Below are 26,289 nucleotides of genomic sequence, written 5' to 3'. Positions count from 1 at the left end.
AAGTGGGTAGTGGAGAGGGAGAGGGATGGAGAGGGAGGCAGGAGAGGGAGGAATACACAAACAGGTTGCTCTGGGGCCTGGGGAATAAGGAGGAGAGGGCGCGGAGAGCAGAGAGAAAGAAAAATAAGATGGAGGGCTACGGAGAGCAAAGAGGGAAGAGGGTTTAACAGAGAGCTTCACCTGAAGGAGATTTTAGCCTTTTTCCCGTCGTCATCATCGCTACACCTGACTTTTAACATAGTCCCACACACACATTCACACACTCACAGGTGGTTAAACCAACAGCAAATGAGCACTTTCGCCCTCTTTTTAGTCTCCCTTTGCCAACTTCTTCCTCCTCTTCCTCCTCTGTCTGGCCAGTTTTTAAGCATTGAACTCTTGTCCTTCACTGATGCATCAATCTACCCAGCTGTCCATCCTTCCATGTCTCTCTCCCTCTATGTGTCTCTCTCCTCTTTTCACCCCCTCAGTGTGATTACTTACCTCCCAGGAAAGAAGTACACTCCATCTTGTTGTTTTATGTTCCCAGCAAATTTAGTCCTGCGTCTCCCTTCTCCACCCTCAACTCTCTTTCACTTTGTCTCTGTCTCTCTCACTCACTCCTCGTCACCCCTCCCTCTCTCTCTCTCTCTCCCTCCCCCTCCCTGAGCCCTCCCTCCATCCCCCTGACACCTTGCACTCTCCTCCTTCACTCTCCCCCAGTCAACTTACCCACCCTCGTCTTCTCCCTCTCTCTCGCTCTCTATGTAGTTGTGTAACTTATCACCCTGATCCCTTCCCCTCTCTGATAATTGGTGTGTCGCGGCAGCAGATGCTAGCGTGCTTTATTTAGCTGCTGACTATTAGCTGTTACTATTAGTCATTTAATACCAATAAGAAAAGATACTCTTAGCCTCCATATATTCGGCGCCATGGGAGAAGGGAGTTTCGTGTGTTTGTTTTTTGCCCATGCAACAACTGTGGCCAGTGCGTGCACACACCTCAAACACTGTCTCTCCCACACACACATGCAGTTCGACTCGGTCCACAGTCGAGCGGGTAGACGATACATGTGGGTTTTAACAGATGGTGAAACACTCTCCCTCGAGTATCAATATTACTCTCTCCTTCTCTCTCTCTCTCTCTCTCTCTCTAATTAACTAGGTTTCAGTAACAAACCTTTGGGCTTTGCCGTTGCCATGGTTACCCAAACTCTGTCTCGATTGTCTGCATTTGTATGTGTGTGTACGTGTGGCTGTACGGCGTATGTGCGTGCAGATGTCTTATTGTTCACATCCCCTCTGTGTGTGCACCCTCGTGTGTGTGTGTGTGTGTCCATGTGTCTGTAACTGCATGATTGTGCATACACATGAGTGTTTTGGTTGCTTTGATGCCTTTATTTCCCCACAGGGCTCAGAGGCTGGTCTCAGGCACCTACACGGAGAACAGCAGAATTACATGGGATCATTGATAATTTATCATAGGTCTATTGTGCCTTACATAAGACAATCTTAATAATTATATAATCCCATGAATAAAGATTACAAGCAAGATGAATTTAAAGTGAGGAGATAAAACAAAAATTAATTCTGTGCTGGTATCAGGCGAGGTAAAAGTTAAACTTGAATTTGAACTCGGTGCAATTTCTGCGAAAGGCAAAATAAAATGAAAATAGGATGTAGGATTAGAGTTTCTGAAGTGCCTGGGCAGCCAACCATGTGTACAATTATGAACTCACGTATAGTGTTCCCCGTACCCACTATAGGGAGAGCATATTGTAACACTACCAGAAGGGCGAGCAGTCAACCCGACATTAGTGTTTGATACATTTTTTAACAGGCTGCAGTGAAGTAGAGCGAAGACGAGCATTGTTAAGGCTTGAGCGTGCTTCAGCCAAACTAGGTGACAGCATGTTGTCTGACCATGTCTGAAGGGAAGAGCTCAGTGTCGTTTGTGATTGATTCATTAGATCGTGCAAGTGGAGAAAACACTTTCTCTCCGCGAAGGCGTTCTTGGTGTTGCACTCAGTTGTGCTCATTAGGAAAAGGGAAACAACTCCTACTTTTGCACCTGTGCACACCTGGTCAATCCCTACATGAAGTAGGTATGATTGTGGGTTTTGGTCAGGCGCGGTCGTCTCAGGCTGACATTGGAAAGGTGTGGGGGCGGGTGGTTCAGACGCTGTTAGGCCAGGTTCAGACTAACATTTGCACTCTATGGAAAACTCATAGCCCTTTTATTCATTTCAAAGAGAAACAGAGAGCTCTGAAAATGGCGGCATAGTTGGGCAAAAGAGTTTAATCTTTCAACTTCACCCTGCAAGGTGCTTCGTTGGCTGATTGAGTACATTTACGCCCACACTCTGGCCAGATTACTTTGTAAAATGAGCTGTTTTTCGATACCTTCCTTCATTCCTCTTAGTCTTATAAAACATGGTGCAGTGTTTTGGGGTCTGCCGTCGAAGTGATGGATCTATTACTCAAGCTGGACTACCTGGATTATATTTCACTGTCTCACCAGTACCTGAAGCATCACGTCCCCACCAACATAGTATTTGTTTTTACGCAGCGCTGTTTTTATTCTGAACGCTCGCTTAGAAAGCACTTTGTTTGAAGGCCGTGACATGACGTGCGGTGCCCTGGATCTTTTATGTTGCCTTTATTGATATTTCTTTGAATGGATAAATAAGTTTGCAATATTCAAATTTGCAAAGTTCAAGTGACACAATTCCATGCGTGCTATTCTGCTGGCAATGTACTGCACAATTCTGGGGCCATTTAGTGAACATTTGGAGCCTTATTTTTCTTATTCCTGCTGAAAGCTGTCCAAACACAGACAGTGTCCTCTCACTGAGACATTTCCTGCAGCTACAATGATTGCAGAAAAAGATTTCAGCAATCTAAACCATCAGTAACCACCAGGCTTTGGTGTCATTCACTCAGAAGGGCTTCTTTTTATACACCATTTTGCAGCAGCCGTTCATCAGTTTTACTGGGAGAAATCCATTGCAGAGGAGGCAGAGATACAGATTTCCACACTGATGCCAGCCTCAGTAATCAAGAAGGCAATGCAGCCATAAAACATGTTGTGTTTTGAGTAACAGGACAGACTTTTTTTCTTGACTGGAGGAATTTCACTATCGCCGTGTGAGTGTGTTCTTTGAGCTTTATTGTGACAACATTATGGGAAACGTTAGACATCAGCTGACATCGATGTAGACGAAGCAGGTAGCGGCTGAAAAAATACATTTCCTGAAATGCATTAAACATCATAAACTGACACATAACAGTAAAAACATCCACAGGCATATTTTTCATTTAAAGTGCACTGAAGGAAGCTGTTAGTGCTGTTTCCCTGATTTCTTGGCCAGGATTTATCCACCTGCTCTTAAACTGTGACAACCTTTTAGTCTCAGAGTGTGAGGCAACCGCCGGTCCCATATGCCATCAGAAAGTTTAACCACTGATAATGTATTATGACAAACTATGGGATTAGAGGTAAAACTGAAGTGGATGTTAAATAAAACCCCTCCTTTCCTGACGACATGTCCACATATTCATCTCAAAGTAAAGCCAATCACTCCCAGTATGTCAGTTGCACCTACTCAAACTTTGGATTATTAAGTGTTTAATAAGTGGAGATTTACACATCGCTAGATTAAAAAGGGGTTGGTGCATTAAAGAAAGTTCTTACATAAAGATTAGCTTGAATTAAATATTTGCACCCAGTAACTGAGAGGTGTATCTTTGAGCTGAACCAAATGATGAAACTAGCATTAGCCTGCTAACGGGCGACCTGTTTAGATTGAAAAGTAAAAGACACGCCTGACCTGATACTTGATTAAAATGCTGTTTTATAACAATTGAAAGCTAATATCAATACGCTAAATGGCCAAACAGCATCAGTTAGGTTTGCTTCGTCGGATACTTCCCTCTCATTTTAAACTGCATGAACATTACAAACTCAAAAACACAAAGCAATACCTTTATAGGTTTTATGTTTATGTTTGATACATCATTTTGCCCCCTAAACCTTTTGGGCAGTTATATTCTGGCTTTGTGATGCGGCTGTGACTTACACATAAAGTCTGACCAGCTGAGTGTAACCCAATTTGATAAACTGCTACTTTAAAACTAGCTCATCACTAAGAATGTCCCTGGTGTCTCAGTTTTGGCTCACCGGTCCACACCACCACCACCAGCACTGTGATAGCTGTGGCTTGGGTTGTGGAAAACCGTCATCACTCAGGAGTTTTTGTACTTGTATGGCCTACACTTTTCGTCAGCAGAGACCGGGGCAATTGTTATAACTTTTGGTTTAGATGTCATTACTCAGAAACCTCTGTGCGTCTGTGTTTTACTTGTCAAGTCAAAGTTTTCACATGCAATGTTTGAGTCACAATATTGATTGAAACACTAGAAGTCAAATGTCACTTCTGCCTTACATGCGGGTCTATTGTAAGAGCATATGTAACAACAAAACAATGATACCTTCATATAAATACAGAGGACAACACTGAACTCCCAATAATACACAATTAAATATCCATTGAACAATTAAATCCAGGTTAATTAAAACAGTGCAATTAATCATAGAATTACACAAATATAAAAACAGTGTGCGATGATTAAATAACAGACAGCTTTGAAAAGCATGAGACATCATTTCGTCCGTTGGCAGGCTGGGAGGAATCACCACAGAGCACGTGAAGGCTCAGTTTCTGATTGGTTCAGTTTGAGATGTTACAAATGCTCTGTGTTAAAATGTGTAATAATTAAATGGCTGCAACCACTACAATATAAGGCTACTATTACAAACATAACAGCTGGACGCCGTTTTGATGGTGTCATAACACAATGTTATAATTACCCCTAATGACTCGAGCTGCCCTGCTGGCTGGAAACAATGCAGGTAACATTTGACAAAGATATCAAACGTGAGGCGGCCATCAAAACTAGACATTAAGTTCATGGATATTAAAGGTTAAGATAATACGAGGAAAACAGTATAGATGAAAAAAAAATGTGGTGACATAAAAAATTAGGAGGCAGCAGTTTTTGCAGGCGATGAGGGATAATCACAGACCATGTGCATAATGAGTTTCAGGGTTTGTCTCATTTCTGATTGGTGCAATTTAAGATGTTACAGTTGCGTCTTGTTCCATTTGCCGTCGGTCTCTCCCATTAACAAGACCCAGTGTGTGATATCACTTGTTTGTACAGCCTGCAGCTAATCAGGAGACGATGAATGGGGAGACTTAATGGAAACATTTTATTTGTCTTAGCTTTTAAATCTGAATGGGCTTTATTTCAGGTCCTCATGAGATCCATCAACTCTTAAACAAGCTGTGCACCTGAAATAATCTCACACCGTCACGTTAGATAATTGCCTTTTATTTTCAGTTCATACTGTATGGAGCTGCACATTTTCAAATTAGAGAGCGGAGGTGTTCACTTTGGGAGATGTTACTGAGGCAGTGTTTCACATATACAGAGACGTATAGTGTGTTTAAAAGCTGAAATTAAGTGGGATTTACCATTAATGAGGCAGTGGGGGAATGTTGAGGAGGATTCTTGAGAGAGAAAGACAGCTGTAGGATTTAGTCTGTCTACTTCCCTCTCTAAAACCAACTTGCCTGATACGCTGTCTGAGTGTGTACCCAGTTGGCACGATGCCTACTGGCAAAGAGTAACTAAAATGAGAGACGTCCCCTGTGTGTTCTGACGTAACTTTGTAACGGTCGGAGAGAGATTATGTGCTTATCAGATTTTCCTAACATGGTCACAGCAACCAAAATTGGATCCACGAGCGGGGAATGAATGCGAAAACATGATTTTTATGAGTTTGCGGTCAGGTTAGTGTTTTCTGGAAGCGCTGCAGATGTCCCCGGGCTAGCGCTGCTGACTCCACACGTTTATGGATATGCGGGTGTGAAAAACACTTGCATACCACATATGTCAGACGCAGCAGCGGAAAGCCTTATCACCCTGCCAGCAATTTACACTCTTTTACATGTGCAGTCACTTGATTCAAGTGGGAAAGGTAATGATTTGGGACACACTGGTCAGCCAGACTGCTAGCATTAACTCTCTGCTTGCCTCGTGTGAGAAAGAGCTCATTATATTGTTATTTTATTCAAGCTACTGTCACCCTCTTGTTATCCAGGTAGAAAGTGACTTTTTTCATAACTAAAAGATCAATCTGACCATATTGCTGTTTCTTCTCACACAGTTGTTTATTTCGCTTTGGACTGGAGCCTCAGCATGAGTTTATTTATTAGCTTTCCAGCCAGTGAAGCGACTCATTTTTATCATGCAAAGCTCCTCAGTCCTCAATGACAGAACGCAGAGCCTGCTGGTCCTCATTCTATCCATCTAATCAGGGACTGAGTTACACCTGTAATGCCAGGTGAATGCAATCAGCTCGCTGGCTGGTAAAACCAGCAACACCAATAACAAATTGTGGACAAATGTGGAGACGCTTCCCCCCCCCCCCAGCATGTAAATATAAGCAAAGGCTTCAAGTTATTTTAGCACACAGAAGTTCAGCCAATTAGATATAAAACTTGATTAAGTCTCAGGAGTGCAGAGTTTCTGAGCAGCACACCCACGCACACAACAGTGCAAATGAAGAAATGTTCTGAACTCATCTGTTAATAAATGCGGTGATGAGGTGTTTTTTAACTCTGTGGTGAAAGGTCAAGGTAGTGCAGGGCCCAGTCTGCGTCCGCGACCGCAAAATATGGTTTTACACTGATTAGAAGGAACGAAATAGTGAAATCTCTGTTGCAGTCAAAACTCCCAGCGTAACCTTGAATTCAGCTTTGGTCAGTGTTGTGTTTTCTATTAGTTGTTACTCGGGCTGCAGCGAACCGTTTTCATTATTGATCAATGTGATTATTTATTCAATTAAAAATGTCTTAAAAATGCTCATCACAAATTTTGAAATCCCAACGCGATGGCTTCAAATGTCTCGGTTTATTTGGCCAAAACACCAAATGTATTGAATCTACAATTACATATGAGAAATACAGAAAAGCAGAAAATCCTCACTGATGAGGAGCCGCAACCGGGATTTTTTTTAATTGATTTACATTGATTCAGTGTATTGAGGAAAAAAAAAAAACAACAAAAAAAAAAAACAAGAAATCAAAACTTCTCTAACAGTTTGTGTTAGTTTTGATTAGGGTTGCACTTAATAGTTATTCTCATTGTTGATTGATCTGTTGATTATTTAATCAATTGACATACCATTTGTAAATAATGCTGATCACAAGTTCTCACAAATCCAAAACCCAAAGATATTGAATTTAAACTAGAGTAAAGAAACATGTGGGATGTTGGAGCAAGAGAATATTATATCGCCATATTGCCTGGTTGATGTATTGATTCATTGATTAATGGCTCCAGCTGCAGTTGCAGTGTTTCAGGCTGGTCTTTTTCATGAATGTTTCCTCTTTCTCGTCTCTCTTCCAGCAAACAAGACTCTGCTCGGCGGAGGTGGAGGTAAGTCACAACCTGTCTGATCCATTGGTTGTGTGCGTTTGTGCGCTTGCCAAGCTGCTTGTTGTTATTAATAGCACAGCTTTGTGGTGCAAATGGCCCTCTCTGGACACCAAATAATTTAAAATCTCCTTCTTTTAATCAGATGATGCAGTGCAATGTACCAAGCAAAGAGTGTGTGTATGTGTGAGTGTTTTATGTCCTGTGAGTGGTGTGTCGGTCCGTACTTTGCTTTGTGCTTGCTCGCAGGTAGCTCTTTGTTGTTGCAGGTGTTCACCATGCGTTTGCATGTTGCGCCGTGTGTGTCTGTCTGCCCATGTTCCTGTGTGCATGTGTGTGTGTGTGTGTGCGCGCACAGGTGCTAAGTCGATATTTCATAATTTATGGGTGTGAAGTGCGGTGGATATAAACAGTCATTTTTCAGTGTATTGTTGACTCAGTGCTTTGCTGCGTGCCTGTGATGTTGGACGTCCATGCCCAATCGATACTTGTAATAAATCTGTACAACTAGTGCGGCAGCCGCATTCACTAAAACATGCACACACACACTCCGTTCCACCTGTGTGTGTGTGTGTGTGTGTGTTAATGCTTGCAAATTTGGCTGCCGCGTTTGACTGTGGCTGTTTTCTTTTTCTTGATTCGGGCAAACAGCTTTAGCCTTTCAGACCAGCTCACTTGCGCTGCCATTTTTAACCTTCCGATTTGTATGTGTGTATGCTTGCATGTGTTTTTGCTTCCCAGTCTCCATGGTGACCTATCGAGTGGCACACCTGTATGTGCACTGTGTGTGTATGTGTGCGTGCATGCGCGTACGTGTGCCAGTTCACAGCAGTGCATTTGCCTGCCTGCAGAAGTGAATTTGTTTGCCCGAAGTGTTCTGTTGGAGCAGTAAGTCCTGAGTGTACACACACACACACACACACGCACACACATAGACAGGCCGGCTCCACCCTTTCTGATATACACCAGCTGAGCCTCAAGCCATAAAAATGGCCTACACACTGTTGTGTCCTGTGGCTTCATACACACGCATGCATTCGGTGAAGCACCTCGAGATCTACAGCATCGTTTGATGTTGTCCTCAAATCTCTGATGGCGCTACAAAGACAGATGGTTTCTAGAGAGGCCGTGAATATGTGTGTGCATCAGACTGTGTGCATTTGTGTCTCTGAAAAGCATGTTTATGTTGTTCACTCTGGTTTAGTTATTTTAAAAAATTAATTCAGTTAAATTTAAGCACAACATCTGTTTTAATTTTGAAATTTTCCACCGACTGGCTGTTTTTTTGTTTTTTTTTTTAATCTGTGTCTCCGTGTCCGTTTTTATCTGCCACCCTGTACCAGCTTCTCTGCTGCTCCGTTGATTTCTCTCATCTCTTTCTTATTGTATTTATTTCCATCTCTCTGTGTCTCTTTCCAGCTCTGCCCTTGGGGGTTTGCTAAGGCAGAAAGAGCCTACAGTAGGTGTTAATTAGAGAGAGAGGTAAAGGGAGAGAAGAATGGAACAAACAAGAGAGACGGGAGGGAGATGATGGTTAGAGGGAGAAGACGGGAAAGACAAAAGCAATGAAGGGCCAGTAGATAACAGACAGATGCAAGAGCCAAGCAAAAACAAAACATGGTGCACACCTTCATTGGCAGAGATCACACTCTGCACTGAGTAACCAAGCATTCATTCAGCTTTAGTGAGTTGGGTTTTTTTTTTTTTTTTCATGAGAGGTGAAGCAACAAAAGGTCTTTACAGTGCTTTACTACTCAGTCTCAAGGGTACCTGGGTAAATGTCATTCAGTTAGATCAAACGCACACCTGCCGACATTGTTTTCGCACTTCAATCTGGAGGAGTGCTGAGCTCAGGCAGCGCATCAACAACAAACTCAAGGGCAGGAAATTAACCTTTTTTTTTATGTCCACTGGCTGCAGTTGCTCATTTATTCCAGAGCTTATCTGCCATTTCAACGTTTCACTGCTTTGATTGATTTTCTAAATAGAAAAGACAACGTAGGTGATGATTGGAGGTTCATTCAGCCAGACAGTTACCAAGAGATATGTTTATACATCTATACATATAAACATATATGTGTTTGTTTTGAATTAATGCCATAAAAAATCCTGGAGCCATGACTCACACTTTGAAATCTGTACTTGGTTGTTCTTCCAGGTCACCATATGTCATTTATATATACCTTTGGGATGAGGCATTGAAGTGTTTTTCCACAGGTTTGTGACCTGGACACAAATGGCATCAGCCATCAGTAAAATGTAAGCAGTCTATAGGGATGAGAGGCTGAATCTATTTACTTCATTTCAGGACACAATAAACATGCTTCAAGGGTGAAAAATGCAGTGTCCCATTTCATTTGGAGCTGAAGTATAGAAGTTGTCTTTACAGTTTCACATGTGGGTCCACAGAAATGTGAACAAACTCAAGTATACTGAGTCAAGAGTTACCTCATTTTCATGCTTTGCAAATGTCCAGTGTGTGGGATTTTAGGCGGATCTGTTGGCAGAAATGGAATCTTTTTCATCAGTGTATTTCCATTAGTGTATAATCACCTGAAAATAAGAATCGCTGTGTTTTCGTTACCTTAAGGACCAATCAACTGAATACCCCTTTCCTCATCATTCGTCTTCCAAGCGGCTGCTAAATAACCAAAGGGCCTCTATAAAGCCAGTGTTTGGTTTGTCCATTTTGGGCCACTGTAGAAACATGGCGGTGCAGCATGGTGTGGTCCGTGCAAGAAGACCTGCGCCCTCTGTAGATATAAAGAGCTCATCATAAGGTAACGAAAACATAATTTTATGTGATTATGAAAACATACTTAGAAATATTATGTTCCATTTTTGCCAATCGATCCCCCTAAATGCTATGATGTGTTCTACTTGTATATGATAACGTAGTGATCAAACAGAGACACAGTTACAAACACAGGCAGCTGCTATCAGAGAGTCTGTTTGCAGTCTGTGGGGACAGAGTGCACAGGATGTGAACCAGCCAAGAAGACAGCGCCCGTCTATGATTGGTTTAGATGTTTTAAGATATCCAGACAGAGCACACAATAGATGAGCACGATCCCAATTAAAATTTCATCCACTTACATTTTTTAATTTGGTGGGGAAAAGAACAAAATCTTCTCACACTGGATTTCTTGCAGAGCTGAAAAGCCAGGCTGAATTTGCGCGTGCTGACATCTTTCATCAGTCCTCCAGCACGGGGACGGGGTTTCATACCCTGCACTGGAAGTCTCCTGGTCCCTGTGTCTCTGCAGCCCCCTCTCTGCTTTCTCCTTGTCTGGATGAGGAGAAAAATGCAGGCGGAGGACAGGCTTGTCTGCTTGCCTTTCAGAACAAGTGAACAAGACAGCATGAATTGTGAATAAAGGGAGAGAGCAGAAGATTGGTTTTGGGGCGCTGAGATGAGATGAGAGGCAAAGCGCACTTAGTGTACCTTCCACATACAGACAGTGCTGTCAGTGTCTCAGCCGCATACATAAATTCACCTGTTTCACTGCTGTTAGTCGTGTTTGTGTGTGTGCGTGCGTGTGCGTGTGTGTGCGTGTGTGTGTGTGTGTGCGTGTGTGTGTGAATAAGTTCATACTAACATTTAACAGGTAGCTCTGTGCTTGCGTGCATGCATGTGTAAGTTTGTGTGTACACAAGTATATATATACAACTGCGTGTGAAGCAGTGTGTGTGCGTGCATCCACCACCAAGACCCATCCTAAATGTTGCCTTGGCAACAAGCTGACTGAAGTAAATGAGTGTCCTGGCTCTGCTGAGGGATTGTGGGAAAGCAATATGCCAGCGTTCCGCCCCATTAGTTTGACGGACAGCCTGTTTGGCCTATAAGAGGTCAGCTGGCAAGGGCAGCCATATTAGTATTCCATAGGAGAGACCTCGGGATTGGTTTTACTCTAATGTCAATCTACCTGTGTGTGTGTAAGTGTGTGTGTGTGCTTGGACTTGCTACACAGTGAGGACAGGAACACGTTTTAACCAACAGAGTGAGGACATTTTGGTCAGTCTTCACAGGGGCGGTTTAAAGGCTTAGACTTGGTTTTAAGAATTAGGTTAGAATAAGATTTAGGCTAGGATCAGGGTAGGGTTAGGGTTATGCATGTAGTTGTGATGGTTATGGTTAGTGTGAGGGGCTAGGGAATGCATTAAGTCAATGAGAGTCCTCACAAGGATGGAAGTATAAGTGAGTGCGTGGGTGGGTGTGTGTGTGTTTGCGTTTTCATGTGTGCGTGGGTGTATTTATAAGGGCGGGCGGAGGAGGCTTGCAGGAGGTAAAGCTTGTCCTGGCATATAACATTGCAGGCAGGTGTGTGTGTGTGTGTGTGTGTGTGTGTGTGTGTGTGTGTGTGTGTGTGTGTGTGCCAGTGTTTGTTTGTGTGCCCTGCTGGGGGTTGCAGGCTCCTTGCCAGGTAAGCATATCGCCAATTATCACTTCCCAGTCCCACTACTTCTCTGGCTCCCTCCCTCCCTCTCTCCCCCAGAGTCAGTCAATACATGGCCCATGAGGGAGACATGATACAACCTAAACTGGTCAACCGCCTGCTTAGCTGGCTGGTCAAAGGCCTAAAGAAGCCAAAACACTCATTTCTACCCCCTTTCCTGCATCCATCCATCCATTGCACCCTTTTAATCCATTCTCTTCTCTGAACCCAGGATTAACATTCATCTCCCCGCTTTTGTTTTTCACCTCCCTCACTCTTTTCACCTACACACCTTTTTTTTTTTTTTTAACACTTGATCCCCTTCCAAACCCATTTCTCTTTGTCCAACTGCGCTCTTCAATCCCCCGTCTCATCTCTCTCTGTCCCTGTGAGTCTCCATTGTTTTTTTTATATCGCCGTCCCATCTCTGAATCCCTGGAAGACCAGGCTTCAGTCATACAAAACGCTGTGTGATGTGATATTTGTATGGTAATGAAGGCTAAATAATTAATGTTTTGGGGGGTTTTTTGAGTATGGAAATAAGTTTGACACATCCTAAAAGATTTTTGTAATATAAATTAAATTCATGACTAATTCATTATTATCTGTTGATGTGTGTTGGTGGCATTAGGTGTAGCCAATTATGGTGATTGTTGAGTAGTTCAGGTACTGCATTTGCATGTGATGGAGTCAGTGGAGTATGAACAAGTATCCTTAGACGCTGCAGTGATGCTAATTTGGTTAGGGTTTCCCCTGTCGCCACTGTTTAAATGAGGGATACATCAATATCAATACACGGTCCTGCATATTGAGTCAATATGAGTTTGACTTTATTATCTCCAACAGGAAATTGATTTTCAGTGAAGGCACAGGTGAAACGTACACATTAAACATGTTTTAAAAACAGGAATCACAAGCAGATCAGAGAGATTAAAGTTGTGTCTGAAATCACTCCCATTTTATTTGTGTTGCAAACTGCTAAAATGACTATTCTGTTGAACAATAGAACAAAACAGTGGGTGTGTATCATATGGCAGAGGTGAATGAGTGAAAGAGGAAGTGATTTCAGACACAGCCAGCAGTTATTCTAGCGGCTTCATGAGATGTACTTTGAAACAATGGTGCTTTGAGCTAAATGCTAGCATGCTCACAGTAACAATGACAATATGCAGATTTTTACCTGGTGTAACGTTCACCATCTTAGTTTTGCATGTTAGCATGCTAACATTTGCTAATTACTAGGAAACACCTAAAGTACAGCTTCTAGGAAAGCCGTTAGTTTTGCTGGTATTTAGTCATAAAGGATCAGACAAATTGGCCTGATGGTGGCGCTAGACGAGCAGACAGAGGTCATCAGAGTTATGACGGTTGAATGTGTGTGCTAATTCTATGGCGATCCATCCAATAGTTTTTGTGATGTTAAAGTCTGTAGTGGACTGACGATCAATATGCAGCGAGTGTGGCCAAAACCACAAATGACGCAGCTCTCAAACGACAAATGTCCATTGCATGTGAGACAATGCAGAAAGCAATGCAGAACAATTCTTAATTTTTCCCCCTTTTTTTAATTAATTTCTATTCAGGCTGAATAGATGAACTTGTTATTGTTCTGTAGAGATAATGAATAATATTGTTTGTCTCAGTCACAGGCCATCCTCGACTAATAGACCTGTATATGTGTCTGAGCTGAAGAAGTACTGCTGGTGCAGCTTTACTTCAAACGCTTCTTTCACTTGCAGTTCCCCCTGTTCATGAATTCCCCCTTCGTATTTCTGACTGCATTGAAGTGACAGAACAGTGTCTGAATCTACTCAGTAGCGTGTGGTGCTCATGCTGGGCTATTACACCGGCTCCCACAGAGTCAGAAGTTACCACAGTCTGAAAGAAAGCTAACATGGGCTGTCTTCAGTGAATGCAGTTAGAGGGACAGTTCTCTGTATCAGAGAGGTGGGAGTCCAGGAGGGAATGAATAGGTGTATGGATATTTATTAACCCTGGCAATGTCCAGAGAGAGAGAGAGCGAGAGACAGAGAGAGAGAGAGAGAGAGAGAGAGAGAGAGAGTGAGAGAGATTCATTCTGTCTCCTCTCTTTTCGTCTCCATTTGACAAGGAGCACTCTAAGTTAAACATGAGAAAAACAAAGGCTTTTTCAGCTAAAAGCACAAAGCGCGATTCATGTGTAAGCGAACGCAGCAGAAGATGTAGTCGAACTGACGTTGCTTGCAACTAAAAGGACAAGATGATTTGGCTGCATTTAGAAGATTTCCACCACCTGAAATATGAAACGACACGAAGACCACTGCAGTAATGTCTTCATGCACTGTATATAAAATCTTTTTCCTGGGGAGTGGCGGAGAGACAGCATTGATCAGTTTGTCTGTGTTTCATTTTGGAAGCGGGGGGGCAGTTTCCATAATGCAGAATACATTTGTAGTATATTTTTCCCATGCTTCATGACCATAGCTGCTCACATCCTGATGTTATCTTATGTAACATGCACAATGTCAGTGAATGCCTGCAACTGCTCAATTTAGGTTTGGTCAGTAGTTCAAAATACACAAGGCGACCAACTCCATTCAGCAAAACATTTTATAACAGAATATATCCAAGGAGAGGGTAGATAAATTTTTCCTTGAATGGGCAGTCTTCAAAGAAACTCATTCAACCTCCTACAGGGAGAGAAAGATGGCTGACAGCAGGCCAGGAAAGCCATAGAAGTGTTCCACAAAGCCATCGCATTCTTCCACTAGTTGCATTTACAGCAAGTCCCTTTTCATAGGCATACGAGGCTGTCAGGCAGGACCGGGGCTGAAACCTGGTCATGGATGAGGTAATTGCACTGCACCCCTTCAGCCGAGCACTGTGCAGGCTGCTCGCCCACCCACTCACAAACCTCTTTCTGGACACACAAACACACACATCATTATGGTGGTTGAAATATAGAGCCCTGATTGGACGCTGTGTGGAATATAAAACACAATGTGATAATTTACTAATGCTTTTTGACATATACTCAATTAAAACAGTACAAAGACAATATATTTAATGGTTTACCTCATCAGCTTCATTGATTTTTGTAAAAATATGCTTATTCTGATTTTGATGCAGCAACACTTTTCAGAAAGTTGGTACAGGAGCAACTAAAGACTGGGAAAAATGATCCAAACACACCTACTTAGTTTCAGCTTTTTTAGAATTGGAGTTGTAAAATATTCAGAAGTCGTGCATATCCATCACTGTTTTCCAGAACTGCATCTCTGCTTACGTTGGCTTATTGCAATCAGAACTAGCTATTATTGTTGGATAAATATTAACTAAAGTTGGCTACATAGAATACCACTAAATTCACGAGAGGTCAGCTCATGCATGCATTAAGATGTTTTAAAATGCATTCATTTCATCACTTGACTGGCGTGCGTGCATGTGTGGGGACCATAGAAAATGAATGGGGTTCAATGCTGGAACTATTGGTTTCCCCACAGCGTGTTTCTTCAGCCTTTGCCTTCATGTTGACTTGTTGGAATTTCCATGAAGAATGAAGAAGAAATACTTAAAAAACAAATATATAATGCATAAATAAATACTTACTCAATGATTGCAGGTATGAAATCATAGTGCCAAGTCAATGGACGGATGCATCAAGCTGCTCAAACAACACATTAATCAGGTCTCTAAGGTTATGGTAACATTGCAGGGATCAACAGTTAGACATCTTTTATATTTTATGGTCACATGCCGTTACTGAAGTCATTAAATTAACTGTCTTCCAAAGAGCTTTTCTTTGCTAGGACACATGTTACTTAAAAATTTAGTTGTATGTGCTATGTGCTATGTGCTCTGGTGTGTGTGTGTATGTGTGTATGTGTGTGTGTGTGTGTGTGTGTGTGTGTGTGTGTGTGTGTGTGTGTGTGTGTGTGTCTGTGTGTGTGTGTGTGTGTGTGCAAGCATTATGGCGCATGTTCTTCGCATGTAACTGCAGCCTAATATTACAGCACTGTTGTGTAATTGAGGGACTGAGCAGAGCAGGTCTAAAAGCATTGCTGTAGCTCACGGCTCTGCAGTCCACTCATAACGACTGGGGGGTGAGGCCAGATTTCACCATTATACACACACAAATGCACACACACACACACACACACACACACACACACACACACACACACACACACACGCATGCATACACACATTCATGTACCTGTCAAACATGAAGCATAAAACAAAACAAAAGGTATTGTTGGTTTACATTTCAGTTCAGTTTCCATTTCTTTTCCCTTTGATTCTGCTTCCTTATCTCCCTCCAGACTATTTTTACATCTGCTGCTCTCTCTCTTATTCCCCTCCCTTCCTCCCTCCTTCTCTTTTCTATCTCTCAGTCTTATCACACTTGTTCTCTATTTCAGAGTTGGGCTGTTTCAAAGTTAGTGTGTGCTGTGTGTGTTTGTGTGTGTGTGTTTGTGTGTGTGCGTGTGTGCGTGCGTGCCTGCGTGCCTGCATGCGTGCCTGCGTGCGTGTGTGTGTGTGCTTGTGTGTGTGTGTCACCTCAAGGACTCTTCACACGCACAACACACACATACAGTAAATACATCTGTGCTTAGTAGCACATATGCTTTGACAAGGGTATACACACACCAGCAATATTTCGCCCGCACGCACAACACATTCACACACACGCACACACATAGACACACACAGCGTGAGCATGGCATCTGAACTTGTTTTGTGTACCCTGAGGAGATAGCCAGCGTTTCAGAGCTTGACTTTCACACCCTTACACTTGTGCTTAGCTCACAGTGCGGCCCAGTTCAACATGGCACAGCATGACATGGCACACTACAGCTCAGCTCCGCATGCGATATGCCAACTTAACACAATAACGTTCAGATAGCACCAGACCCCTGCCTGGAGCCACTCCGTTTGGCGAAACACACCGCTGTAACAGCTGGTCTGTATACAGTCAGACAGAGATAAGAGCCACAGGCCGACACACTGAGCTGTGACATATGGATGGGTGTCACTGCACTATTTTCACCAAGTGCTGACAAGTCTCACAGTGCAAAAGCGTTCCTGACAGATGTGTTTTATTCTGGCTTAATTATGTATTGTTTACACCAAACTCCTACATTAGACATTGCAGTAGTCTTGAGTCAGGATTGTACCAGGATGCAAATGCTGGAGACGGTTAAGACACTGGCACGCTGGCTGGTAACAGACAAGAATATTTACTGTATATACAGCTGTATACAGAAACCAAATGAAATATGTGGTCAGTGGACACTTTGCAGATGCATTTGGTAAGAACATTTTGTGACTTTGCAGATACTTTCATTGAAAAAATATCCTCAAGGTGTCTGGGTGGCCGTGAGGTTTAAGGCGAAGACCATGAACATGAACCCTAACACCCCCGGAGCCAGGGATCTTTGTTGCATGTCATACCCCATCTCTCTCTCCTCTTATTTCCTGTCATCACTCATAACTTTCATATAAAGGCATAAAATGCCAAAGAAAATAGTTTAAAAAAAAAAAAGTTCCCTGATCATGTTGATGAAAAACATAAATCGGATGTCTTTACGTTTCTCTCCCAAATGTATCTACTGTTGCAAATTAGTGGGATGTAAACATAACCTCTGGAGGACAGGGTTAAGCCTCTCTGTGCAAACTAACTCCTGATTGGCTGCCTGTAATGCTGCTCGTTCATTAAAAGAATTTCAAGAAGAATGAAAAGAAAAGAGTGTTTATCCTTTTTTAAATCATTAGGGTGTCTTTTCCGTTCTGTGATGTCTGCCTGTGAGCCAGCACCCCGCTGGAGTAGATTTCGTACCATAAGGTGAAATTCTGTTTTAATTCTAATGCTGAGAACCATAATAATGAAGCTGCTGAGTTCTAGATGGTAGAAATATTAACTCTGAGGAAAATGTTTAACTGCAAGGGGTGCAAAGATTGTGACTGTGTGTCTGTAATTGGCACTGCTGTAAAATTGCTTTTCCTGCATGATTGCCCTCCTGGAAATGAACACAGTCACGGTCTTTAGATGTGGTGTGGATCAAAGATAGATACACATTTCTGAATATTATGTAGATTTCTGAAAATGTAATTAATAAAGACTAATTGACCAAAAAGTCAAAGTCAGCTGAGTCCTTAATAAGACATTAAATCGAGTAATTAAGTAAGGCAGTACCCCTAAAATCCATTAAACAGACCGATGTACAGGGACACAGATGCTTTGACTTATTAAAAGATAAAAAAGGAGGATTTAGGGAGAAAAGTTAGCAACCTGCAAAAGATGAGAAACTCAGCCGTTCACCACTAATACCAGCATTATCCAGGTCCTTTCAGCGCTAAGCTTTGACACCTGTAAATGTATCTGCTGGACTTCAAACAACATTTAGACTCCCTGCAAGGAGTCAGATTGCAGGGGATTCACATAAGTAGGTCAACCCTCTGAATCTCCTGTCCTCTCCTCTCCAGTGGACGGAGCAATCCACCGGGCTGCAGGTCCAATGCTAAAAAAGGAGTGTGCTTCCCTCCAAGGCTGCGAGACCGGAGAGGCCAAGATCACCTGCGGCTACGGCCTCCCAGCAAAGTGTGAGTAGAAGGCGTGCGAGTGTTTGTGCAACTTCCAGCTCCTCCCGTGACGCTGCTCGCTGTGCTTCCCCTGGACTGTTTCCAGGTGTGGGAGAATGTGACAGTGATGCAGGGAGCTGCTCAGAAAGAGCAAACAGCGCAGTTGATTTTCCTGACATGAATAGAGATTAAACAGCCTCACGATAACATGAAACAAAACATAAAAAGGGCAATCCTGCTGTCCAAATATGGAAGAGGAATATTTTATTCTTCTTCAGAAATCATGTACACTGCTTGAAATGTTTTTCTTTTGCCTTGAGGACTTGAAGTAGATCAGTTTTCCTTTTCAGCCCGAACGCAACCACCGGCGGAAACCCATCCAGATATCCATAATAATGTCACTGCTTTCCATTTATAGCAAAGTAAATGGCACTCAATTATTAAGTGGCACTCCATTGCTGCGTGTATAATGTGACGAAACTGAAGATTCAACATGACAGGAAAAGCTTTTCTAGGTGTTTTAGTTAAAAAAAAAAAAAGAATCTCCTCCAGCTTTCCTGACATCAAAAACACACCATGTGACTGTGGGGGGAGAGCATCAGCACACCATGAAGACATTAATAAGCAGAGCTGCACAGCTGCTCTGAAAACTACAAAATTAAAAGTACAGTCTCTTCCTTTTTCTTGACACTCAGGACGTTAGTGTTGAAGTCTTCAGGTCAGTTGCTCAGTTAAATACTTCAAGGGGCCTCAAGATGTAAAATTACCAAGTGATTCCAAAGCAAAAAGAAAACATTTGGGGGAAAAATCAGAAAAAATGAACACAGTTTTGGCTGTGCAGTCCTCAAACAATGCAGCAGTGATCACTGTACGGCAAATGTGGCAAAAAAGACAAACTGTTTTGAAGTTACCAGTCACTTTATATCATGTCAACAAGAGACTCCAGGACCAGAACTGTTCCTAAATCTTTCTTCAAGAGGATCTCCACCAATGTTACACTTCAGTGTCTGTTCACAGGTCTTGGGGAAAATTACTGCGTATGTGGAAATAGTTGAAATCTGGGATTGTGGAGTTAGAAGGGAGTGAGCTTACCGCACCTCTGTAGCCTTTGTAGCTATTTAACATAACCGAGCCCAATCTCTTACCAAACTGTTGGCGGCCAGTGGGCATTATGGGTAATGTAGGCATCAGGTTTTGAGAAGAAAGACGATATCTCTGGTTCTGCTACATCAATTTTGTTTTTGTTTTTGTTTTTTTTCTTTATTTATATGTGGCTTTTCTTCACAGTGTCACAAGTGCTCCACAAAAAGATGAACAAATAAAATGAAATAAATAAAATTCACATGGAGATGGGTTGTCCTACATCATGGATTATCCATTCAAAAAAGTCTCTGACTCAGCTACACGCAGAATATTACTTGTTTCAGAATGGACATAATAAGTGTTATACGCCGTCAAAACAGTCCTATGCCATGACATGACACTCACACAGTTCCCTCTCATTGAAAACCTGATGTTTCATCAGGTGTTCATCATGATATTGTCCACCACTGTAATGGGACGCACACAGCATGACACCAGTAAGGAATTGCAATAATGCCATAGCCAAGCTTTGTATATTATAATGCCCACCCAGGTGTGTGTGTGTGTGTGTGTGTGTGTGTGTGTGTGTGTGTGTGTGTGTGTGTGTGTGTGTGTGTGTGTGTGTGTGTGTGTGTGTGTCTGTCAGTGTGTGTGTGAGAGAGAGATTAAAGGAACACTGAGACTGTGTGATATCAGCTTATGGTTCCACAGAGAGTTTAAGTTCACAGTGAAAGAAGGAGAGGAAGAAGAAGAGGAAAAAAAAGGACAGAGAAGTGATGATAAAGGCGAGCTCAAGGCAGAATGGAGAGCAGGAGTAGAAAGAGATAGATAAGGAGCGAGTGGGAGAGTGGTAAAAAATAAATAAAATAAAAGGAAGCAGCGTGGGGGAGGGGACGGATGTGAGGGGAGCCGGAGACAGGAGGGAATTAGGAAGAGATGAGTTCTTACATTGTGTGCTTTCCTTTGTTGCCTCGCTTGTTTAACTTTGAGGATGTTAGCTGTTGTGTGTGTGTGCGAGTGGATTCTGCTGCCGCTGTTTGTCACTGTGTGCCATTATATGTGTGAGCTTGTAGCTGCCGCGCACGTGCATTTCTCTCATGTTGATATACCGGATCGTACAGCGGGGCACTGTGCCTGTGCGTGCAGTGTTTACTTGCGTCTCTGTTGCATTAAGTGTAGTATATCAGTGTATACAGTGTGGGTTGCCTGTCAGGTCCCATCACTCTCTTACCTGTAACTTCTGTCAGCATGAGATCTGTGTGACTGACTATCTTTCTGACTCACAGACTGACTAACTATGTGTGGGTGTGTGTGTGCAAGCCTCTCTGCCTTGCATTCATGTGTGCGTGGCCGTTTCCCAGCATGAGGTATGGAGATGGGCTCTTTCCTCCCAGACAAAATATTAAGTCCCAAGAATAATTCAACGTGCGTCTGCTCTGATGCTTAAACACTCACAACAGGGCTTGATTACCTCTCAGCAGGAGGGAGAGAGAGGCGAGACAGCAACAACAGAGGGAAAGCAAAGGAGGGATAACAAAGCAGCCAGAGGACTGTGTGAAGGCTGAACGCTGCCGTGGAAAGGAGCGAGAAATGAAAATGAAACTCGACAGGAGAGAGGCAGAGAGGTTGAGAGACAGGTCCAATCTCAAAGCCAACACTTTGATCTTGATTTGTACAGGCTTGCCACCAGATGTGGGATTTCAAGAGCGGCTGACTCACGAGATGCCAAATAGTCCAGAGGACCCGCTGTCAGCCCTCCATGCAGAGTGTCCGTCGATGATCCCGCAGCCACTTAGCCAGCAGCATCCCAGTACCGTAACCTAGCAACACCCGGAGTGCATGGCACACTAGCACTGCTGTTTAGCAAGAGTCACGTGCACTTTGGAGATGTTGACAAATGACAGCTGGAAAATTTCAAGCAGGCCCTGCCTAAGTTCACACATTAACCGAATCTTAAATCAGCAATCTGTCAACTTTGGGGCATATGAGCTGCTGTAATTAGGAGGACTTGATTAAGAGTGGAACGGTTTGAGATCAGTCTGTGTGTGCATAAAATTAATGTGTTGCTTACTTGTGAGTTGGCTGTATGCTGTAAGATCCATCTGCACATCGTTGGTGTGTGCTTGTGTGTGTTTTGTGGTTGCCAGAGAGGGGAGTGCAGGTTGAATGTGTCGTCCAGACGACCCAGCGCCCCGGAGCTCACCTGTGTACCGATAAACACAGCTGTAACCGTGCTAACCTGTTCCCCAGAGGGCCCCTGCTCCCCTACCAAACACGCCAAGATACATCACACTGGGGAGGGAAGGTGCCGTGGGTGGGTCTAAAGAGACTGAGAGGGGGATATTGACAACAGAACCACAGTCACTATTCACATCCAGTAAAGGCAGCACTCTGCTCGAGATCTACAGACAACCTTTAATTCCTATTTTGGTCATCATATATAACCATCACAGCGCTATAAATGCAGTGCAAAAGATGAAATGTAAGACATGAAGTACTTCAAGCATGCAACTCCACAACTTTGCAGTTTTCCATGAACCTAATAGAGAGATTTTATTTGTCTGGCAGTCGTAGTCTCAGCAGACGTGTTGGAAAAACAGTAAAAATAGGTCAAAGGAAGCAACAAATACAATTAGTCAGACCATTATATAGGTTAAAACAAAAACCTGAGGTCAGTCAGTTTTAATTGGACAACTGACAAAAGTTTAAATTATTGCTCAATCTTACGGTTGTAAACCTCCATCATAGTTTTCAGACCAACGTCCTGGTTTAACTTTGATGTACATATCACAGTTTTGCTGCTTTACTCCTGCAGTGATGGATTGTTAGGAACAGCACTTTTTGTTTTACCTCCAGACAAACTGGTTAAACTGTTCGTTTGTTTTCAATCAGTATCGCTGTCTGACTGCTTGTCACCCAGTTTTAAGCCACATTCCCAGATCCCAGCAGTTACAATTTTATTATGAGCGCTAGAACCAATGGCTCGAGTTTTCCTTTACGATCAGTTCACGTACTTTAAACCGGCAATAATGGATGTTCTGGCCACTTGGGGGCAGCAGAAACAAGCAGTGAACACAACGCTGACATATCATCAACTTTGACATTAATATGATGAACTTGTTTGCAAACTGTTGCTGATTTATACATCCAGCAGATACAGAGCAAACTTATCACTCACTTGTTTTTGGTCTCTAGCAATATCCTGAGGGAAATATCTGGCTCGTTAGCTGCTAAATGCTCCGCTCTGTTCCCCAGCTAGTCGCTAACTGTATCTGTTTGCCATTTGGTGCTGAGCAAGTAGTGTTTTCAAAGTTCTTTTTAAACTGAAAGGCTGTCTGCTGCAGCTGAAAACAATGCTGGAAACAGCTGGAAAATCAAAGTAATGACAATGTTCTGTACAGCTGAGGGTAGCTGCAGAGTTGGGTGTAGTAGTCAGTAGTCATTTATCCATTGTGAAAATGAAAGTATTGATTATAGCAGCTTTAATTTAAAGTGCTTTAATAAATAAAATATGATCGACACCATTCATCGCAAAACAGAACACCTCTCCACTCACATTTTTCCGGCAGATTAACTATAGGTCGCGCGTACGTTTCTCACCGCCTTTTCCAGATTTCTGCTCAGAAAATCCTAAATATCTGCATTTTAAAACAATCCTGCTGCCCAGTAAAGTGTGTAAAACGTTTCATCATAATTGCACGTGTTGCTTTGCCAGATGCTTTATATTTGCAGCCTCTTGTATTTAGGGGGAAATTGGTGGAGAGTGAAGGAAACAGTTTGGGGATGGCGGGAGTAATGCAGTTGGAGGTTGGAAAAAGATGGAGGGAAGACAAGATGGAGCTGGAAAGGCCCCGATAGGAAAAGTGCTGAAGGAAATAGAGAGGTACAAAGCAAGAGAGATATCACTCTGTCAAAAACTGCCTGTTATGCTCCCCTCTCTTCCCCTCCCTGCCTCCCATCTCCCAGTTTCTGTTCCCTCGGTGGCCAATTACCGCTAATTAAAATCCTCAATGCAGCTCTCCCAGACTCCCCCTCATCCTCTCCTCCAAGACCTCCATCTCTCTGCTTCGCCTGTCACCCTGTCGCTCTCTCTTTCTGGTTCTCTCTTTGAAGACGTGGTGTTTCTGCCCATCGCGATCAACAACTCGAACACCTCATTTACTCCTGTTCTTCTCATCCTCTTCCTCACCTTTCTGCCTCTTTTCACCCTCTCTTTTTTCTCTTCCTCACTCCTACATTTGCCCCCCACCGCCCCCTCCTGTTCCTTTCCCCCTTGTATCTCGCTCCCATCCTCTTCCCGCCTTTCCTCTTCCTCCCCGTCTCACCTCCCCCCCTCTGTTCCTATCATCATCAGCAGTAAGGTTTCTTTAGTTGTGCCAAGAGACTTGACAAGGCTCTGGGCTAAAGACTGTAGCACTCGTACTGCGATACCTTGCTAGTTGGAGTTTTTTCCTCCTCGTTTTTTCTTTTCTTATTTTTTTTTTTTTTGACAGGGTTGTCGACATCTTTGCTTCTTCCTGCCACGGCGTCAGCAGTGCGATCCTTCTAGGTGTTAAAAAGCTTCGTCAAAACTGCCGCTGCTGATGAGGAGGAGCGTGATGATGATGATCACAGCAGCAGCAACCATGGTGTTAATTCATTCAGTTAATTCATTCGCCTTGAAGGAGAAAAAGGGATTAAAAAAAGCTCCAGTGTTGCTTGGCTCAGGGAAAGAGAGTTTAGAGTGAGAGGGAATAAAGAACATCTTTGCTGCTGCTCTGCGATGAAGAGAATTATGTCCGCTCCTTTTAGCATCTGCATCTTGTTCCCCCCTTCTCCGTCCACTCTTGTCCTCCTGTTTAGAATAACTGCCCCTCTGTCTTTTTCAGAGAAAGGTGGAAAGAGATAGGGTGAGCCGTAGGGGCCTTTACAAGACCGGAGCCTTCCTTTTGTGCCAAAGCCAGGGCCTGGATTTAAGAGCTGTGTCCGCTTGGCTGAGCACAAACTGAGGCCGAGCACACAAAGGACCAGCTAGCCTTTTTCCTGCCTCCTGCTTTAAAGGCAGATAAAGAAAGGCGTGGGGCAGATGGAGGGTATGAGAAGAGAGGCAGAGAGAGAAAGGGGAGAGGATGGATGGGCGGATGGACGGCCGTTGAGTATGAAAAGCAGGAGCAGCGACTCGTGGCCTCCCAGGTACGGATGGTGACAGGCCACGGGGGGGAGGAGAGGGAGACGAAGGAAGGGGGCGACAGAGCCAAAAAGAGGGCTCCAATGACAATAAGCAGGGCAAGAAAAAAAGCTGGAAAGGCAGACAAAAAGAAAAGCCAGGGCGGGTGTCACCGGATGGCACTCAGTCAAGTTCTCTTAAGGCTCCTACTAGTGTGACGCCCACTTATGAGAGAGCAGGCCCACACACACACACACACACACACACACACACACACAGTCTCTCACTGCCTCTTTGAATGTGTAAGGCAAATCAAGTGTGTGATGAATATAGTTTGAGCTGCACTCATGTTCAAATTTACTTTACTTAACCCCTGCGTTACTTACGGTTCCCCTTCCTTGTCTGCCCGCCTGTGCTGTTATTTTTACCTTTAGCTTTGTTTCTTTTCATTACGTTGTCTGCCTGTTTATTATTTTTGCAAGAAGATCATACCGTGTGATGGGCCCTTAGTAAAACAAGTGCAGCAGTATGTTTTATAAAAGTGTCTTTCTACCATCTGTTTGGAACAAGCTGTTGTGGTATAATTAGGTCAGACTGATTTGTGTTTTTTTCACGTTGACGAAAGAAGCTTCTAGCGTCTTCTTCTAATCGATCTGATAAGCGCTGCAGTATTCTCAGGTGGAAAACAGGATAAAACCACATGGACATTGTGAACAAATGGGCCGACTAAGAGAGGACGACATAGAAGAAAAAACACTGTGGTAAAGAAGAAAGAAAGAAAACTGAGAAGAAGAAGCTCTTTGCACACTCTCAACCCACTTTGAATTATAGTTTTTATACAAACATTTATTGTGTTTTGAATTTAATCACGTTGGCATCAGAATTAGGAGATCTAATTTTATTTCACCAAAAGTGTGTCCATTATTCGAAACATTAGAAATCATGTTTCACGTGCAGGCTTGTGGTGTAAGGCGGCACAGTACATTTACTTAAGTAATGAGCTTAAGTACAACTTTGTATGTACATTTTCTGCTACTGTACTTCAAGTTCTACCCACATACATTTCAGAGAGAATAGATTCAGAGTATTTTCTTCTCTCCTACATTTATCTGACACCTACACAAGCTACTTCAGTGATTAAGATGTTACATAAAAAAAACACAAGATAAACTTATATTAACATAATATTTAACATAATATCAACCAGCTACAACATTAAAATGTAACTTAGATATTAAAGCATATGTAACAATAATGGTCATACTTTACATTAAGGTACATATATTCACCATTAATTAGTTGCTAATTAGCATCCATATTTGTAGCGTACTGACTCTTTATTAGTCATTATAGGACATTTATTAATGTGTTAGTTTTCGTACCATAATAATTATGATAGAGATTTAATATATTAAATATAACTTTGACAGTCTGCCTCTGTAGTCAGCACTTGAACTTTCAGTACTTTAAGTATATTTTAATGATAATACTGTACTTTTACTGAAGTGAAAGAGAGTATTTTTACATTGTAGTGTTCCTGTGATTGAAGTGAAAGATCTCTGAAAATGGCGCATGAATTAAC

The 26,289-nt window shown here is 42.8% G+C and overlaps 2 protein-coding genes across 3 annotated transcripts in view; one reads left to right on the top strand and one right to left on the bottom strand.

Annotated features, from left to right (window-relative positions):
- Positions 1-576, bottom strand: part of flrt1b (fibronectin leucine rich transmembrane protein 1b) — a 78,088-nt gene extending 77,512 nt beyond the window's left edge. The window contains exon 1 of the mRNA XM_076739067.1: positions 484-576. The gene's annotated coding sequence lies outside the window, so the exon portion shown is untranslated. The remainder of the gene's footprint in view (positions 1-483) is intronic.
- The window catches only part of macrod1 (mono-ADP ribosylhydrolase 1), a 109,214-nt gene that overhangs the window by 56,500 nt on the left and 26,425 nt on the right, over positions 1-26,289 (top strand). For both annotated transcript variants that reach the window (XM_076739074.1, XM_076739075.1), the window contains exons 4-5: positions 7,455-7,484; positions 18,383-18,499. In XM_076739074.1, the coding sequence (XP_076595189.1) occupies positions 7,455-7,484; positions 18,383-18,499 (147 nt within the window). The remainder of the gene's footprint in view (positions 1-7,454; positions 7,485-18,382; positions 18,500-26,289) is intronic.

Source organism: Chaetodon auriga, chromosome 9 (assembly GCF_051107435.1).
Source record: "Chaetodon auriga isolate fChaAug3 chromosome 9, fChaAug3.hap1, whole genome shotgun sequence".
Lineage (NCBI taxonomy): Eukaryota > Metazoa > Chordata > Actinopteri > Chaetodontiformes > Chaetodontidae > Chaetodon > Chaetodon auriga.
Note: the sequence above shows the minus strand (reverse complement) of the source record. Positions and strands in the feature narration are given on the sequence as shown.